We start from the raw sequence: 19239 nt of genomic DNA on the forward strand, positions 1-19239 counted from the left end.
GGCATGAGACTGTGGGTGGGAGGTATAAATGTACAGGGGGGAATGTAAAGGTAGTTATGAAATTTGTGATTAATAAAATATTGGATGCTAGTCCTAAACCGTTTCCCACATCCTTTCCAAAGATTCATTAAAAAAGTATTAGTTTCATTACTTGAAGAGTCTCTCAAATGATGCAGCTAACAGATCCATTCTAGACAGGCATTATAGATGAAAAAAGTAAACTATATTGAATTCTATAAATCACATGAAGGAATCATTGTAATTTTTGATGATGTCTGATAAGATAGGAGATTCCAATTGTGCCCATTTAACTGGATGAAAATCCTCAAATATAATCGTGCATTATGAATTGTAAACTATAGGCTATATATTACAATGTGCATGCATTAATATCACCGTAAAAATTAATAGACTGAATCAGGAAAAGTATATGGAAATATGAACCAAGACATACAAAATATTTCCAAAGGACAACACACCGATAGCAGTAACAATTTCAAACTGAAGCACTTGTTACCAAGGTTTGCTAGGATTTTCATTATGCTAAGATTAGCAGCTTAGAATCTGGAGAGAAAATTAATGATGATAAAAACATTAATAACTCTGTGATAGTCATGACAATCAAGAATACATTTATATAGCAATCAAGTGACTAAATATGATCTGATTATAAAATTTAAAAATAGTCTTGCCTTATTTTTTTCATTCAAAAGAAAATATTCCCTTGAGCTGAGCTGTCATAAACTAGTAGACAATTTAAATGCTTCTTAGGTTCGTGTTTTGAATATGCCTAATTATTTTTATAAACAGTTTCCAAAAATATTTGTGATGAAAAATGGTATTCAGATAAAATCTTAACATAGAAAGCCAACATAGAAAACCCATGAAAATAGAGTTGTTTTGATTGATGCACATTTTTATCTTTGTTTTGTTTTTGAAAAGACAAGAAAAGGTCAGCAACTTCCAGCCTTGCCTATATGCACACCAGGGTTTGCTGTTAAAACCAACTCAAAGACCCTTATATTACACCAGTTCTTTCTGTCTGTGAAGTCTGAAATATTCAAAATGTTCTACTGAGAAGTTCTTTGCAAAAATCTGCCATACTTTTTACCACATAATTTCACTGCAAGAACAAAGCGATGTAATTAAAATGCCAACATTTATTTGAGTGGGGATACCAAAAGCTCATATTAAAATTCACCAAGAAGGGAAAAATACTTGAGACCAACCAAGGAACTACTGAAAAACAACTACAAAAGAGTGATTTGCTTTCTTCTATATCAATGTATATTATCAAACTATAGAAATTAACATAGCATGACTGGACATAGCATAACTGGATATAAAAAGGAAAAGGTGGAAAGATAGAATAGAATGATGCAATCCGTTAATGGTAAAAATAGCATTTCTAAGGACTTTTTAAGTGTTTTAACATGTAATGTTAAACATCATTTAAATGTTTTTAAAAGTGCTTATCACAAGAAAAAAACTTGTAACTATGTATGTTAACCAAATTTAACTCTGGTGATTATTTCACTATGTATACAAATACTGAATCACTACACTGTATACCTGAAACTAATATAATGTTATATGCCTCAGTATTATACCTCAGTATTTTAAAAAAGAGAGAGAGAAAATAGTATTTTTAAAGCTATAGGGTTGACTGTTGACTGTCCTGTCTGGATTAGGATAAAGTGGAAGAATCCAAAGAAAGAGAACACTAGATAATTAAAATCCCTGATGATAAACTATCAAATATATAAATAACTTAAAACTGTTAGGAATAAAGCATCAATGTAAGATAATATATATGAGAGAGACCTTGCTAATAAATAATGCTTAGCAAACTTTAGAAGCTCAAAATAAAGATTGAAATAACTGATCTTTTAAAAAGCAAAACCTTTTGAATAAAAATGACATATACAATATTAAAGCACAAATAAAAATCTGAAAGGTAAAATTTGCAATGCCTTTATAAGATACTGAATTTATTTATGTATTATATAAAAGTCCCCACAGGCTACAGAATATAAGGAGAAAAACCTGTAAGAAAGTCAAAGTCAATAAGAACAATCAATAGACAAAGAAGACATGCAAATGACTTATACATTTGTACATCTGTGAGAAAGGTTCAAAGCAACTACTAATTAGGAAAATGCAAATTTAAACTGCACTACAGTGTAATTTACTTCCTCACATCAAATTGCCAAAATTTGTAAAAGATTCACTTGTTCTAAGGAAGCTAGTTACAAGTCAATTTCAACCTTGACCAAATCCATTTTAAGGAAGGACATTATCCCACAGCAATGCTGGTATACATTTAACAAAAATGTACGCAAATACATATACACTCCAGAAGCATTCATTGAATTATTATTTGCAATAATGAAAATCTGTAAGTAATTCAATGTTGAACAAAATGGCAGTGATTACATACATTTAATACACCCATACAAAGTATAATTCTGCCTTTGTGAACATGATGTTACGTCAGTGGTTCTTAAACTTCAGTGTACATAAAAATTATCCACAGACTTTGTTAAAACACAGATTTCTGACCCAAAATTTCTGATGTAATGGGCAGAAGAATTTTCATTACTAACAAGTTTTCTCCACAGATCATACACTGGGCGATATACTTGCTGATTTGGACACCTGGTCAAGTGAAAAATCCTAGTCATAGAATAACACTTTTCCTTATCTAATTTTTGTAAAGATGAAAGTGAAATGTAAATATATGTAATTATATATATGGAAACACACTGCAAAGGAAATGCAAGGTGATACGCCAAACTAGCATTTACCTCTGAGAGGTGAGTGGAGGAGTGAAGAGGAACATTTGTTTTAAATATCCTATTGTTTCCATGTTCCTGGATTGGGAAAATCAATATTGTAAAAATGGCCATACTACCCAAAGCAATCTACAGATTCAATGCAATCCCTATCAAATTACCCATGATATTGTTCACAGAACTAGAACAAACAATCCAAATATTTATATGGAATCACAAAAGACCCAGAATTGCCAAAGCAATCCTGAGAAACAAAAACCAAGCAGGAGGCATAACTCTCCCAGACTTCAAGAAATACTACAAAGCCACAGTCATCAAAACAGTGTGGTACTGGTACCAAAACAGACAGACAGACCAATGGAACAGAATAGAGAATCCGGAAATTAACCCTGACACCTATGGTCCATTAATCTTTGACAAAGGAGGCAAGAACATAAAATGGGAACAAGAAAGTCTATTCTGCAAGCATTTCTGGGAAACCTGGACAGCAACATGCAAAGCAATGAAACTAGAACACACCCTCACACCATGCACAAAAATAAACTCCAAATGGCTGAAAGACTTAAATATACGACAGGACACCATCAAACTCCTAGAAGAAAACATAGGCAAAACACGCTCTGACATCAACATCATGAATATTTTCTCAGGTCAGTCTCCCAAAGCAATAGAAATTAGAGCAAAAATAAACCCATGGGACCTCATCAAACTGAAAAGCTTTTGCACAGCAAAGGAAACCCAAAAGAAAACAAAAAGACAACTTCCAGAATGGGAGAAAACAGTTTCAAATGATGCAACGGACAAGGGCTTCATCTCTAGAATATATAAGCAACTTATACAACCCAACAGCAAAAAAACCAATCAATCAATGGAAAAATGGGCAAAAGACCTGAATGGACATTTCTCCAAAGAAGATATACAGATGGCCAGCAAACACATGAAAAAAATGCTCAACATCGCTGATTATAAGAGAAATGCAAATCAAAACCACCATGAGATACCACCTCACACCAGTCAGAATGGCCATCATTCATAAATCCACAAATAACAAGTGCTGGAGGGGCTGTGGAGAAAAGGGAACCCTCCTGCACTGCTGGTGGGAATGTCAACTGGTACAGCCACTATGGAGAACAGTTTGGAGATACCTTAGAAATCTATACATAGAACTTCCATATGACCCCGCAATCCCACTCTTGGGCATCTATCTGGACAAAACTCTACTTAAAAGAGACACGTGCACCCGCATGTTCATTGCAGCACTATTCACAATAGCCAAGACATGGAAACAACCCAAATGTCCATCGACAGATGATTGGATTCGGAAGAGGTGGTATATATACACAATGGAATACTACTCAGCCATAAAGAAGAATGACATAATGTCATTTGCAGCAACATGGATGGAACTAGAGAATCTCATCCTGAGTGAAATGAGCCAGAAAGACAAAGACAAATACCATATGATATCACTTATAACTGGAATCTAATATCCAGCACAAATGAACATCTCCTCAGAAAAGAAAATCATGGACTTGGAGAAGAGACTTGTGGCTGCCTGATGGGAGGGGGAGGGAGTGGGAGGGATCGGGAGCTTGGGCTTATCAGACACAATTTAGAATAGATTTACAAGGAGATCCTGCTGAATAGCATTGAGAACTATGTCTAGATACTCATGTTGCAACAGAAGAAAGGGTGGGGGAAAATCTGTAATTGTAATGTATACATGTAAGGATAACCTGACCCCCTTGCTGTACAGTGGGAAAATAAAATAAATAAATAAATAAATAAATAAATATCCTATTGTTTAAATCATTGACAAGAGGACTATATTCATAATTCATTTGTTACTGGTATGGTAATATTGAGAGAGAGAGGAGAGAGGAAGGAAGGGAGGGAGGGAAACAGGAGGGAGAGAAGGAAGGGAAGAGGAGGAAAGGAAAAAGAAAAGAAGGAAAATCATGAGAGTGGGTAACTGGCTCCTAGAATCAGAGATGTCTGGAGGTAACAATGGGTGGGCAGATTTACTGGCAAACCCTTGCCTCCTTATGTATCTTTATAATAAACCCTCCTTAAATGAGGTGATCTGAACATAGTTCTAGACCTTGCAAGCTAAAAAATACTTATTGAGAGAAATGTAAGGCCAGTACATTAAAACGCAAACATATGAACAATTTTTTTTTTCCATTCCCGCAGTATGCACATGTCCCCAGGCCAGGGATCAAACCCGCACCACAGCAGTAACAACACCAGATCCTTAACCTGTTGCACCACCAGGGAACTCCAAGAACAATTTTTTGAATTTGCATATTTCATACCTACACATTCAACTCTAGACGTTAGAGCATCTAAGTATAAATTACTTGAAAATAACAAAAAAATATATAGTTTATGTATCAATATAATGCTTATTATGTGCCATGTATATATAGTTGTGTATATATGATACACTTGGATATTTAAAACATACATTTATCCCTTGAAAAGAGTCTCTGATATAGGTATGATGGAGACCATCATCTCTCTTCTGGGGGTAAGAACACTGAGGCACTGAGAGCAGAGAGATTAAGAAAGTTTCCTAAGATCACACTAGTGGTTGTGATGGGTCCAGGGTTATACCTATGCAGTACTAGTGGCATGGTCTCGTTTCCTGCTATGTTCTGATCATCCTTACTTATTTAATTTCCCTTGGATACATGAATACCCTCAGACTATTACACACAGCCAAACAAACTTTTAAAGAAAATTTTACAGCATCTAGAAAAAAACTGCTGCTGCCTTAGAATACTTCTGGAAATGGAAATCTCTATGATTCTTGCTGCCACAGGAATAAGCACCAGATAAATAAAGCTGAAAAGTCAATGAGGAACTTCTCTCATCCACTACATTTCCAACTATCATCATATTCAGATTAGACAAAGCAGCAAGAAAGTCATTCCAGCTTCATAGTATCAGCCAAGAAAAATCATCCTCAGGACCAGATGCCAACAGCATGACCTTTAGTGTTTGGCCAGGATGCCAAGGCTCAGCTGTTCTGTCAGCCTTCCTTACATAGTTTGTTGACAAAGAGGGGACCAGATAATATTCCAAAAAGGCAATATAAATAGAAACTGATTCACCTGTAAACACCTGAATTACTTCTAGAAATAAAGAAATAATTTTATTGAAATAATACATTTTTCATAGGATTGGAACACATTAAAATTTTTCCAAATATGGAATTTCTTGGGAGAAATAAATAGAGCAATCATCTATTCCCATCTTTCAGAACTTATTTTAGCTTGATCAGAAATCAAAAATTGCATCTAGATTGCTGAAGCTAGAAAGAGAAGATGCATGAATAAAATAAATTTATAATATTAAGGGAACTTAAGGATGAAGATAGAGGGAGGAAAACAGCTGGGGTGACTGAAAAATAAAGGTAAGTTTCATGTCTAAGCAAAACTTGAAGTTCAGAAGGTACAGAATTTGGCACATTCAATGTGAAAATAATGGCATTACCAAAGAGTCTTCTCCTGTGTCTCCTATTGAGTTTATTTGGACCTGACTATTTTGATCCCATTTTTTTTAATTGATTCTGTAATTTTCTTCTATGTATATAAATACAAAAATTATAATCTAATTATAACAACACTAAATTTTCTTTGGTATAATATTCTTGAATTAATGTTATCTTTTTTAATTTTTATAAAATTTTCATTGAGCACCATTGTTTTCTGAATAAATTTTAAAATGAAAATATTTTATACATCAGCTCCTTTGTCTATATCAAGTTGTTTCTGTTCTTGTATATGATGTTTTGCAATCATTTTTTTCTACCAAGTCTAATTATATTGGGTCAAATTTTGTGTTACTCAATTTTATTAAGATAATTTTATTCTTTAATACATTTTTAGTCCTTAGCAAATACCATGATGTGAAATTTTAGCCATTGTGGGTTTAGCATTTTCCAATATTTTAGAATTTTTTTTCTAAATTACTTTTATTATCTTTCATTTAACCAACAGCACACATTTTATAAAACATATTTCACCACTGCAATTTATGCATGGTCTTATCAATCTATGACTTCATTCTGTGATGCTCATGAGACGCTTATTTTTACCTGTTCTTTAGATTAAAATGGGTAGAGTCAAAACATCCTTGATAACTAAAGAGTTAAGGATGGCAGAAGCAAAAGATGAGGTTAAAATGATGGGTTCATAAAAACTCTACATGGTTCTTTTGTCGCCCCTACATAGTTGTGTTAACTGGCTTTTTTTTTTTTTTTTCTCTAATACAAGTAACTTAAAATATGCAACTCTGTCTACCAAATGAGACTTCTTTTCCATCACAGTGTTTGTACTAAATACCAATGTATATTTTGAGCCAGTCAGATTAAATATATGACAATAAGAAATGGCAATTAATGAATAACATATCCTGAATATTATGTATCAAAATTAAATTTTAGATCATAGGTACTATATTACCTTACATCTATCCCTTTCTTTCACTCCCACAAGCTTTTTCTTTCACTCCCACAAGCTTTTTCTTTGCTCATTGTTTATAATTTTAGCGCCCTTTGAAAGTCTCAATTTCTGTTTTTGCTATTAAATTAGCTTATAAAAGCTATAGCTGATGACTCTGAGAACTTGAATGCATACAGCACCTGCAAACATTTGTTTCCCAAGGTTTTCTACAAATATAACAAATAGGAGTAAGGCAAGCACATGTGACTTCTTACATCATATTCTTAGAACAAATGCTTCCTCTACAGCAATTATGTCATCGTGAAATCATGTTCCACATTCTAAAATAAACTCATTGCCATATGAATTGTTATCTTACTGAGATATTTTTGTAGTTGTCTTCTTTTAACAGCTTCCTTAGAAGTGTCTTTTAAATTTCTCACAATACCAAAACAAAAATTTCTTTTTTTCTCTTATCCACATGAATACTTGAATATTCAGCATTCATGACCCTTATCCTGCACTGCACACACAAATACTTGAATGACACACACGCACACACATTTTTAGCTAAATTTTCTAAAATAAATACTTTTTGACCACCAAGGAAAGTCCAAAACAGTTTAACACATCACGGCTCAGGACTCACCTGTGGACGTGGATGTCCTGTGACCAGGCAGGTCAGTTCCAAGGTTTCTCCTTCCCGTATAGTGTAGACCCTTTCCGAGTAGCGCTCTTCCTCAATGTTACAGGCCAAGCCTGAGTGCACAATACGAACCGTGGGGGGAGCTGTAGAGTCAGGAAGAAGAGAGACAAGATACATGAAAGGATAAGTAAACTGTCTTCCCATGAATCATCGTGATTGTTAAGTGCAATTCTTTTTAAACTTTGACATTGTCAGATCCATCAATCTTAACACTTTGAGCATCAAATTTATCTGTAATCTACACATTCTGAAAATGGCAAATAGGAATGGCGGGAGCCGGGGGAGGAGAGGGGATTGATGGGCCAGGAAACCACAATCACTATAAGATCAATGCTAAAATTCGATTGTTAAAATGTGAGTTCTCTAAAAATCTAAAATTTAATATAGTAAAGGATATTGTCCCAAAACTAGGTTGCAAACAAAGAACATTGGAGTGGAGAAAGGAGTTTGAATTAAAGATATTGTTATTTTTCTATAATTCTATAAACCCTGTGGTGCAAGGAGGGAGCTAAATAGGAAGATTTGGTTACCAAGAATTGAATACTAACTTAGTTTTCAATATTTATAGACTTTGTATTCATATGAGCAAAAGATAATCACTGAATTAAGCCACTGATGAAGGCCATAGATCTCTGATGCCCAAGTATAAAATTCTGATTCAAGACAGATTTAGTTCTCATGAAACTGTCCAAATTCCTAAATATAATTTTCTCATACTTCAATACACATGGGCCTAAAAAACTTGACTAGCTCTCATTCACTTACGTATCATTGGAAACCCGCTATATGCAAAAAAACTTTGGGTCATGAGAAATACTTAGATAATAAAACCTGCTTTTTGTCATCAAGGAGATTACTGTGACTAGCTTCAAGCTGGAGATCATCCTCATTTTTTAATTCAACATTTTTGTTTGTAATACATTTGGAGTAGAGGAAAAGGGGTTATTTTAATTAAATGCAAGAGGAAAAAGCTCTATCTACCTGTAAAGAACAGTAAGATAAAGAAATTCCTGGTAGCAATCTCAGCCTGAACAGAAGTATTATTAACAGAGGCTGTATATGCTTAAACATTACTATAGGCATATTTAGCATTTTTATTTATCATTTAAAAGATCACAAATCCTATAAAATTTGAAGGTAAAGTTGGTGATTTTTATGAAGGAGATAAAGTTACTAATAGTGCAATTTATAGGAAAATTTATTTGGGGAAAATCTGTGCTATGAAAGAAGAAAAATTAGTTCCCAATATCTAATACTTTGTTTTACATAACCAAAATGTTTATAATACTTTGGAGTTTAAGTGAAAAGGGCATATTTTGTTATTGTTTTAGTTTCAAACTGAAAAACAGAAAAGCCTACTTATGGATAAAGTGACAAGTTATTTCCACTTTTTCTTTTTTCTGGATACTCAAGCAGGGTCTTGTTCTTCAAACTTCAAATTCAGGATGTGACTCTCCAATAACCAGTACCAAATGACACAAAAACATTGCCCTCAGTAGGATAAGAATAAATAATATATTAAGAAAAGTAGTTCTTACATTTAATATGAATAATAAACTTCCCAGGGACTTGTTTAAAATGTAAATGTCACAGGTGTACACAGAGACCTACCATGTATGCAGAAAAGCCCGGGAACCTGCCTTTTTACCAAACATCTCTGGTGATGACAACGACAATACTACTTAGACCAAATTATTAGAAATAACTTTCTGGGTCTTACAAGTATTTGTTTACTAAGGAAATACTCCATGGAAAAATGTCCTTTTCTTTTTATTTTTTTCATATAACTAAACATCATAGTATGCATATTTTCAGTGGGTTAAAAAATTAAAATGATGTTTAAGCAAATCAAATGTTTTGTTTGGCCTATAAAACAAATTTATCAAAAATTTTCTATTATGCCTTTGGACTCCATCTATACACTGTAAAAATTTGTTTAGCTTTAACATTAGAAGTCATCTTCAATATTTATCTGGGTGTTCTGATGTATTTCAGACAGGTTTCCTACAAATCATTTCCTACAGTGATCAAATTTAAACTTCAATTTAGATAGGCAATACTAGAAAGATACTTATTTTTAAACATCTGTCACACAACTGCATACATATTACAGAGGCTAACAAACTGATGACAATTAACACCAGCAAAATATAAATATATAAATTTGTTAAATAAAAAAATAGACATTAATTACCTTGAAATATATTTCTACACCAAATTTTAGCCTAACAAGTGATAGCTCACATCTTTGTTAGGACCTCTAATTATATAGGAACATGACATTTTTTCCATACTAATTTACATTTGTTATTTTTGTTTTAATTTCAAATCAACCAATAGTATTCTTATTTTAAGATGTAGCTTTCCAAAGCATCATTATGCAAATACATAGCTTTACTGAAAACATTTATATTACAGAGTAAGCATACTGTGCTCCTTTACAAAGTTTAATTTTCTGCTATTTTCTTCAATATTTTAATGTGTTCTTGGAAAAAGTAATTGCCTACATATGTAGTCATCATGAACCTTCCACCTAATCTTATAAGAGGGTGGAATATTCTACTAAATTTTAAGTGTTTAAGATGTATTTTTTCTAGTATTCATTAAAATATATGATCAATACCCCCCCCCTTTTTTGGTGGCTACACCTGTGGCATATGGAAGTTCCAGGATTGAATCCAAGCCACACTTGTGGCCTAGCCACAGTTATGGCAATTGCAGCAATGCCGAATCTTTCTAACTCAATCCAGCAGGCTGGTGATCCCAGAGACCAGAGCTGCTGCAGTTGGATTCTTAACCCATTGTGACATGACAGGAACTCCACTATCAATACGTTAGAAGCTCAATGATAAGGTGAACATTTTGGAATCTTCCATTCAATCTTTTGTTCTGCAGAAAGCTCCACACAAAGTCTTAGAGAACATCCAGGTCAATACTTCTTATTTCCAAATTAGGGCAGCAAAGCCTGAGGATATCAGGTGACCTGATTATAGGACCACAACTAGCTATAGCCTAAATAAGACCAGGGGCCCTGATCCTATGTGGTTTTTTTTGTTTGTTTGTTTGTTTGTTTGTTTTTTTACTACTTCATGCTATTAAAACTACATCTGACATAGTTAAAGTAGGGTTTCTAAATACCTCCTAAACTAGACCTAAACCAGACTGAGGGAATAAACAAGATTGAGAAACTGTTCATGAAGTAAAGCATCGTAACTAGATCAACAATTTAAGTGTATAATTGCTCCAAACTCTACCAATGTAACACTGTCCCAATTTACCATCCTGCCTTCAGCCCCATCACATCCAGAAAATCTTACAACTGCCAAAATAATTTATTGTAACTCCTACTTTCATCATGTTGTGGTTCTGCCTAAGAATCTATAATGTCTCCCGATGACATTTCAGAGTCCAAATCACACCAGTGGCATGTTAGTGCTCTGTAAATGGTCCTCGTAAGTGACTACACAACTCAAAATTCCCACTTCTCTGCAATGTTAGCCCAGCATCAGTGGGAAGGTAAAAAGTAGTGAGAATACAAGTATCTTTGTTCATGATGTTTCTGCTTCTAAACTGCTTCACTGATCTTTGCACCAGTGTTGCTGAGACCTTCCTGGATTACTTAGCACTGATCCTCTTCTCTTTTTTCTAAGATATGTGTATTGCCCAGTGATTCTCCTTTTTCTTAATGTTCTAACTGGAGATGAAGCACCTCATGATGAAGATGAATGTCATTTTGGGTAACTGTTCCACATCACGTAATTCAGAGCACAGAGTAAATATTTAATAATTAATTTATAACTGTTAGCATATATCCCTATAAGGACTCTAACCTCCTATTTTTGAAAATATCAACTATTATGACACTGAATTTGCTTACTTTAAATATAAATGCAGTTTGCAGTCCTACATCTGAAGCAAGACACGTTCTATCCTCTGCCTTGTCGGAAAAAACCTCATTCATCACTGTGAAACTGGACTAAGGGTTATGATCCTTTTTGCCCTGTAGAGTCAGCAATGAATTAAAATGTTAAAATACTGCATGAGACTCATATCCATCCGAATTTTCTTGCAGTAAACCAAATCCCATTACATAAAAATCTTTCCTAACACTAATCATATCAACGCCCTTAATTTGAGTAAACTGCCTTTGGGTTCAAGGGGTCAGCCTAAAAGGGCAAAAGAGAAACATTCTTTTATCTTGTTAGAGCATACTTTTGAAAGTCAAACCAAATTCTCTCTGTATTCTGTTGGAGAAAGAACATAAATTATTCTCCAATGGCAACAGTAGGCATGTTTTTTAGCCTTTTATCTCAAATAAAGACTTTTATATATTTACTTAGCAACTGCTATAGATCAGGCATAAGGCTGTGTGCTGAGGATATGAAGCTTAATGCTGTAAGTTGTGTCATCTATAGGTTTACAGCCTATTTGGTCTGTCCTATATGTGTGTGTGTATACAAACATATATATGAAATAAAAATATATACAAAATATACAAAAATAGTAAAAAAAAAAAATTGCAGTTGAACAGAATAGGTACTCTAACAGAAGAAAGTAAAAAGTGCTATAAAAGGACAAAGCCCAAAATGATTAACTCTGAGGAATTCCAAGAGGTTTCACGAAGCCAGTGACAAATTTAACCTAGGTTTGGAAAAACGTTTATGGTGGAAAAAAGGGGAAGAACATTCCAGAGAAAGGAAGTAGTGTGTTCAAAGGTATGTCTGTAAGAGACTGCCTGCTTTGTTTAGGAAATAAGTACATAAAAATGTGATCCATGTGGTTTATAATTTACTCCTAACCTGGACACTCTCTCAATCTGCCGTGAAATCTCCAGACATAAGAAAGACACTGTACAGCCCTGGGAATAGAAATGATGGTGAGACCTACTTTAGAGGTCTTGTTAGACAGGATTTGAAGATGAATTGTATGTGACAGTGAGGGAGAGGAGTTAGATGACAATAAAGTTTATATTTTGGTTAAATAAGTGAAAAGTATGAAAAGTAATTTTTTTAACAGAAAATATTTTCTCGATCACTATGGACTCCAGTTTTTACAGTAGGGAGAGACTTAAGATGAGGGGCTCTGTGCCCAAGTCACAGAGGGCTTTTTTAGAGTGTGGACTTAGACATGAAGTGTTTTTGAAGGAGAAGCTTCTTCCTCATTCCTGAGGGACAATGCTGTACTAGCCAGTTGTAAGTATGGTATCAGGAGTTTTCTCTCCTCTAAGAACCCCAAGCAAGAGCACTATACTTTGGTAAATCCCTCAAATTCCTGGTCTTACTATTCTCTGGGAGTTCAAGTCGCCGGAACAATCTCACCATTATGCCACACTAGGTCAAGATAACTTTCTGTTCTCAGCTCAGGTCACATGACTTCTGGGGAAGGTAGTGTGGAGGGAAGGGGTCTCATTGAAACCCTCTTAGAAGCCCCAGTGAAGACTTCAGTAAACCCCTCTGCACCATCATCCCTCACACATTCTCAATTCTGTTGAGAGACAGAGACACAAACACAGTGACAAAGAGATAGAGAATGACTCACACCTCACTGCTCTCATGTAGTCAGAGATAACAGAATTAACACTTACTTATACCATTCTCATAGTGGTGATCAGTTTGTTTTGTAAAGCAAACCAAACAATAATCAAATACCCTTCTATTTTTCCATTGCTTTAAATGATTACATGATTTCATAAAACCTTTCAGTTTCCTATGACATCTTATGTTTATCTAATTAACACTGCCAATAATTGGTCTCTTCTACTTTGTTCACCACTTCCAATGTAGCACATGTGAACAGTACTTTCAAAGTGTTTGCATTCCATTCTTATTTTCTCTCTTTCCTACCTGACTCATTAGTTTAAAATACTACATGAACTTTCCTCTCCCTTCCTTTTTTACAATGATCTCCAAATTCAACTTTTAAATTAAGTATTGTGTCTACAGGTGTTGTGTATAATTATGCCTCTTCTTATTGACAACTCTTTTGCCTAATATATTTCTCCCAAAGCTCATTATATTATATATCTTAATATCGACACTCAGGTAGGGAAGAGGAATAATATGAGTATTTGGGAGTGGGGGTGAAAATTTTAGTTTTAGATGCGGATGCTGAGCTGGCCAAAAATTGAAAAGTTGTTGCTGGATATAAAGATTGAGAGCTTTTAAAAATGGTAGTTTATGGTTGAGGGCAATTAAGTGGATACAATTTCTAAAACAAACCGTAGAGTGAGAAATTAAGAGGATAATAACAGAACCAAAAAGATCTGAATTCTTGATGTAGAACTGATGTAGCTGTTAATATGAATAGAGGCAGAAAGACAGAGAGAGAGACACCCAGAGGTAGAGGGATAACAAAGAAAATATGTTTCCTTAAATGTTACATGAAGTTCAAGAATGGTCACCTTGAACAGAGTTACAATTAGTAGGAGGACAGAGAGAAGATCCTTGCTTATGACAGTTAGGAGGGCAGTGGTGAATTTCAAGTGAGATTTGGCTATAGGGCAATTGGGGTGAAAGATGATGATGGAGGTGAGATTTGACTGAGAAGGAGAAAAGTCTTAGTAGCTCAAACCAAACTTCAGGCAAAAAGTAAAACTTCAGTTAAGGTCTACCCATATGTAAAAAGGAATGATAAGTATAAAACTGAATATTTGAATAGTACTGTATCACTATCTCAGGATTGCAAAGACTGTTTACATTATAAAAAACAAACTATATTTTCTCCCATCCTTTGGGTTGTCTTTTTGTTGTTTAGGGTTTCCTTTGCTGTGCAGAAACTTTTAAGTTTAATTAAGTCCCATTAGTTTATTTTTGTTTTTACTATCATTACTCCAGGAGGTGGATCAAGAAGATGTTGCTGTCCTTTAAATCAGAGATTGTTTAGCCTAAGTTTTCCTCTAAGAGTTTTATAGTATCTGGGCTTATGTCTAGGTCTTTAATCCATTTTGAGTTTATTCTTGTGTATGGTGTTAGGGAGTATGCTCATTTCATTCTTTTCCATGTGGCTGACCAGTTTTCCCAGCACCAATTATTGAACAGGCTGTCTTTTTTCCATTGTATATTCTTGCCTCCTTTGTCACAGATTAGTTGGCTGTAGGTGCGTGGGTTTCATTCTGGGCTTTCTATCCTGTTCCACTGATCTATATTTCTGCCTTTGTGCTGGTACCACACGGTTTTGATGACTGTTGCTTTATAGTATAGTCTGATGTCAGGGAGCTTGATTCCTCCAGCTCTATTTTTTTTTCTCAGGATGTCTTTGGCTATTCTGGGTCTTTTGTGCTTCCAAACAAATGTTAAAATATTTTGTTCGAGTTCTGTGAAAAATGTCCGTGGTAATTTGATAGGGATTGCATTGAATTTGGATAGTACAGTCATTTTGATAATATTGACTCTTCCAGTGCAAGAGAATGGTATGTCTTTCCATCTATTTGTTTCATCTTTGATTTCTTTCATCAGTGTCATAGTTTTCAGAGTAAAGGTCTTTTGCCTCTTTAGGTAGGTTTAGCCCTAGGTATTTTATTCTTTTGGATGCAATGGTAAATGGGATTACTTCCATAATTTCTCTTTCTGATCTTTCATTCTTAGCATATAGAAATGCAGTGGATGTTTGTGTATTATTATTATTATTTTTATTATTATTTGGCTTTTTGGCTTTTCTGGAGCCACTCCTGCAGCATATGGAGGCTCCCATGCTAGAGGTCTAATTGGAGCTACAGCTGCCGACATACACCAGAGCCACAGCAACACAGGATCCAAGCTGCATCTGCGACCTACACCACAGCTCATGGCAATGCCAGATCCTTAACCCACTGATCAAGGCCAGGGATCAAACCTGCAACCTCAAGGCCAGGAATCGTTAACCACTGAGCCATGATGGGAACTCCTGTGTATTAATTTTGTATCCTGTGACTTTGTCAAATTCACTGATGAGCTCTAACAGTTTTCTAGTAGTCTTTAGGATTCTCTAGATATAGTGTCATGTCATCTGCAAATAGTGATAGTTTTACCTCTTCCTTTCCAATTTGGATTCCTTTTATTTCTTTTACTTCTCTGATTGCTGTGGTTAGGACTTCTAAAACTATGTTGAGGAGTATTGGTCAGAGTGGACATCCTTGTCTTATTTCAGATCAAAGCAGGAATTCTTTAAGCTTTTCACCATTGAGAATGATGTTAGCTCTGGCCTGTCATAGACAGCCTTTATTATGTTGAGGTAGGTGCCCACTTTCTGAAGGGTTTTTATCATAAATGGGTGTTGGATTTTGTCAAAGGGTTTTTCTGCATATATTGACAAGATCATATGGTTTTTATTCTTCAGTTTGTTAATGTGATGTATCACACTGATGGATTTGTGGATATGGAAGAATCCATGCATCCCTGGGATAAATCCCACTTGATCATGATGTACAATCCTTTTAACATATTGTTGGATGTGGTTTGCTAGTATTTTGTTGAGGATTTTTGCATTTATGTTCATCAGTGAAATTGGCCTGTAATTTTCTTGTTTTGTGGGATGTTTCTCTGGTTTTGGTATCAGGGTGATGGTGGCCTCAGAGAATGAGTTGGGGAGTGTCCCTTCCTCTGCGATTCTTTGGAATAGTTTCATAAGGATAGGTGTTAGCTCTTCTCTAAATGTCTGATAGAATTCACCTGTGAAGCCATCTGGTCCTGGACTTTTGTTTGTTGGAAGTTTTTTAATCACAGTTTCAATTTCAATTCTTCTGATGGGTCCATTCATCTTTTCTATTTCATCTTGGTTTAGTCTTGGGAGGTTGTACTTTTCTAAGGATTTTTCCATTTCTTCTAGGTTTTTCCATCTTATTGGTGTATAGCTGCATATAGTAGTCTCTTATGATGCTTTGTATTTCTGTGATATCCATTGTTACTTCTTTTTCTTTTCTAATTTTATTGATTTGAGTCCTCTTTTTTTTCTTGATAAGTCTGGCTAAGGGTTTATCAACTTTGTTGATCTTTTCACAGAATGGGAGAAAATATTTGCAAATGAATCAACTGATAAAGATTAATCTCCAAAATTTATAAACACCTCCTACAGCTCAATACCAAAAAAACAAACAACTCCATCAAAAAATGGGCAGAACTCAAAATAGCTGAAAGACTTAAATATAAGACAACAAACCATCAAACTCCTGGTTCTCATAGGCAAAACATTCTCTGACATCTACCTTACAAATGGTTTCTCAGGTCAGTTTCCCAAAACAACAGAAATAAAAGCAAAAATAAACCAATGGGACTTAATCAAACAAACAAGCTTTTGCACAGCAAAGGAAACCGAAAAGAAAACAACAAGACAACATACAGAATGGGAGAAAATAGTTTCAAATGATGCAACTGACAAGGGCTTAATCTCTAAAATATACAAGCAACTTATACAACTCAACAACACAAATGGAAAAATGGGCAAAACACACAATGGAAAAATGGGCAAAACACCTGACTAGACATTTCTCCAAAGAAGATGTACAGATGGCCAAGAAGCACATGAAAAAATGCTCAACATCCATGATTATTAGAGAAATGCAAATCAAAACTACCACGAGATACTACCTCATACCAGTCAGAATGGCGATCATTAATAAGTCCACAAATAACAAATGCTGGAGAGGGTGTGGAGAAAAGGGAACTCTCCTGCACTGTTGTTGAGAATGTAAACTGGTATAACCACTATGGAGAACAGTATTGAAGTATCTTAGAAAACTATGCATAGAACTACCATATGACCCAGCAATCCCACTCGGGCATATATCTGGACAAAACTTTCCTTCAAAAAAGACACATGCACCTGCCTGTTCATTGCAGCACTATCCACAATAGCCAAGACATGGAAACAATCCAAATGTCCATCGACAGATGATTGGATTAGGACAATGTGGTATATATACACAATGGAATACTATTTGGCCATAAAAAGAACAAAATAATGTCATTTGCAGCAACATGGATGGAACTAAAGACTCTCATCCTGAGTGAAATATGTCAGAAAGAGAAAGACAAATGCCATATGATAGCATTTATATCTGGAATCTAATGTAGGGCACAAATGAACCTTTCCATAGAAAAGAAAATCATGGACTTAGAGAATAGACTTGTGGTTGCCAAGGGGGAGGGGGGGGCAAGTGGGAGGGAGTGGGAGCTTGGGGTAAATAGATGCAGAATGTTGCCTTAGGGATGGATTAGCAATAGGATCCTGTTGTGTAGCACCAGGAACTCTGTCTAGTCACTTATGATGGAACACGTAATGTGAGAAAAAAGAATGTATACATGTATATGCAACTGGGTCGCCATGCTGTACAGTAGAAAAATATATATATATAAATAAATGATTTAAAAAAATGGGTAGAAGATCTAAACAGACAATTCTCCAAAGAAGACATACAGATGGCCAAAAAACACATGAAAAGATGTTCAATATCACTCATCGTTAGAGAAATGCAAATCAAAACCACTATGAGGTACCATCTTACACCAGCCAGAATGGCCCATCATCAAAAAGTCTACAAACAAGAAGTGCTGGAGGGGGTATGGAGAAAAAGGAACCCTATTACACTGTTGGTGGGATTGTAAATTGGTGCAGCCACTGTGGAAAACAGTATGGATAGTCTTCAGAAAACTAAAAATAGAACTCCCATTTGTTCCAGCCTTCCCACTCCTGGGCATCTATCCAGAGAAAAGCATGACTCCCAAAGGCACATGTACTCCAATGTTCATTGCAGCACTATTTACAATAGCCAAGACATGGAAACAACATTTATCGACAGAGGAGTGGATCAAGAAGATGTGGTACATATACATAATGGAATATTACTAAGTCATTAAAAGGAACAAAATATCGGCATTTGTAGCAACATGGATGGACCTAGAAATTATCATGCCAAGTGATGTCAGTCAGACAATGAGACACCAACATCAAATGCTTTCACTGACATGTGGAATCTGAAAAAAGGACACAATGAACTTCTTTGCAGAACAGATACTGACTCACAGACTTTGAAAAAGTTATGGTCCACATGAGACAGGTTGGGGGGTAGGGGGATGCACTGAGGGTTTGGGATGGACATGCTATAAAATTTCGTTGTGATGATTGTTGTATAGCTATAAATGTAATAAAATTCATTAAGTATTAAAAAATTTAAAAACCTATAATGTTTTATTTCAAATGTAAATTATAACTTTTACCAATACTATGCTATTTTCTACTATCCTTCACCATTCTTTTTAAAATTAACTTTCCCTAAAACCTCACTTTATTTTCTTTCCTTTTATTTATGTTTGTTATT

The 19239-nt window shown here is 34.9% G+C and overlaps 1 protein-coding gene across 6 annotated transcripts in view; it reads right to left on the reverse strand.

Annotated features, from left to right (window-relative positions):
* Nucleotides 1–19239, reverse strand: part of MDGA2 (MAM domain containing glycosylphosphatidylinositol anchor 2) — an 824968-nt gene that overhangs the window by 477915 nt on the left and 327814 nt on the right. For 5 of the 6 annotated variants that reach the window (XM_021074087.1, XM_021074085.1, XM_021074074.1 and 2 more), the window contains exon 2: nt 7893–8032. Coding sequence is in view for 2 of the 6 variants with exons in the window: in XM_021074074.1 (XP_020929733.1) it covers nt 7893–8032 (140 nt within the window). In the remaining 4 variants the exon portion in view is untranslated. Of the gene's footprint in view, nt 1–7892; nt 8033–11826; nt 14719–19239 lie in introns of those variants that run through there. The other variant, XM_021074091.1, reaches the window with a different exon arrangement.

The sequence above is a fragment of the Sus scrofa genome, chromosome 1 (assembly GCF_000003025.6).
Source record: "Sus scrofa isolate TJ Tabasco breed Duroc chromosome 1, Sscrofa11.1, whole genome shotgun sequence".
Classification (NCBI taxonomy): domain Eukaryota; kingdom Metazoa; phylum Chordata; class Mammalia; order Artiodactyla; family Suidae; genus Sus; species Sus scrofa.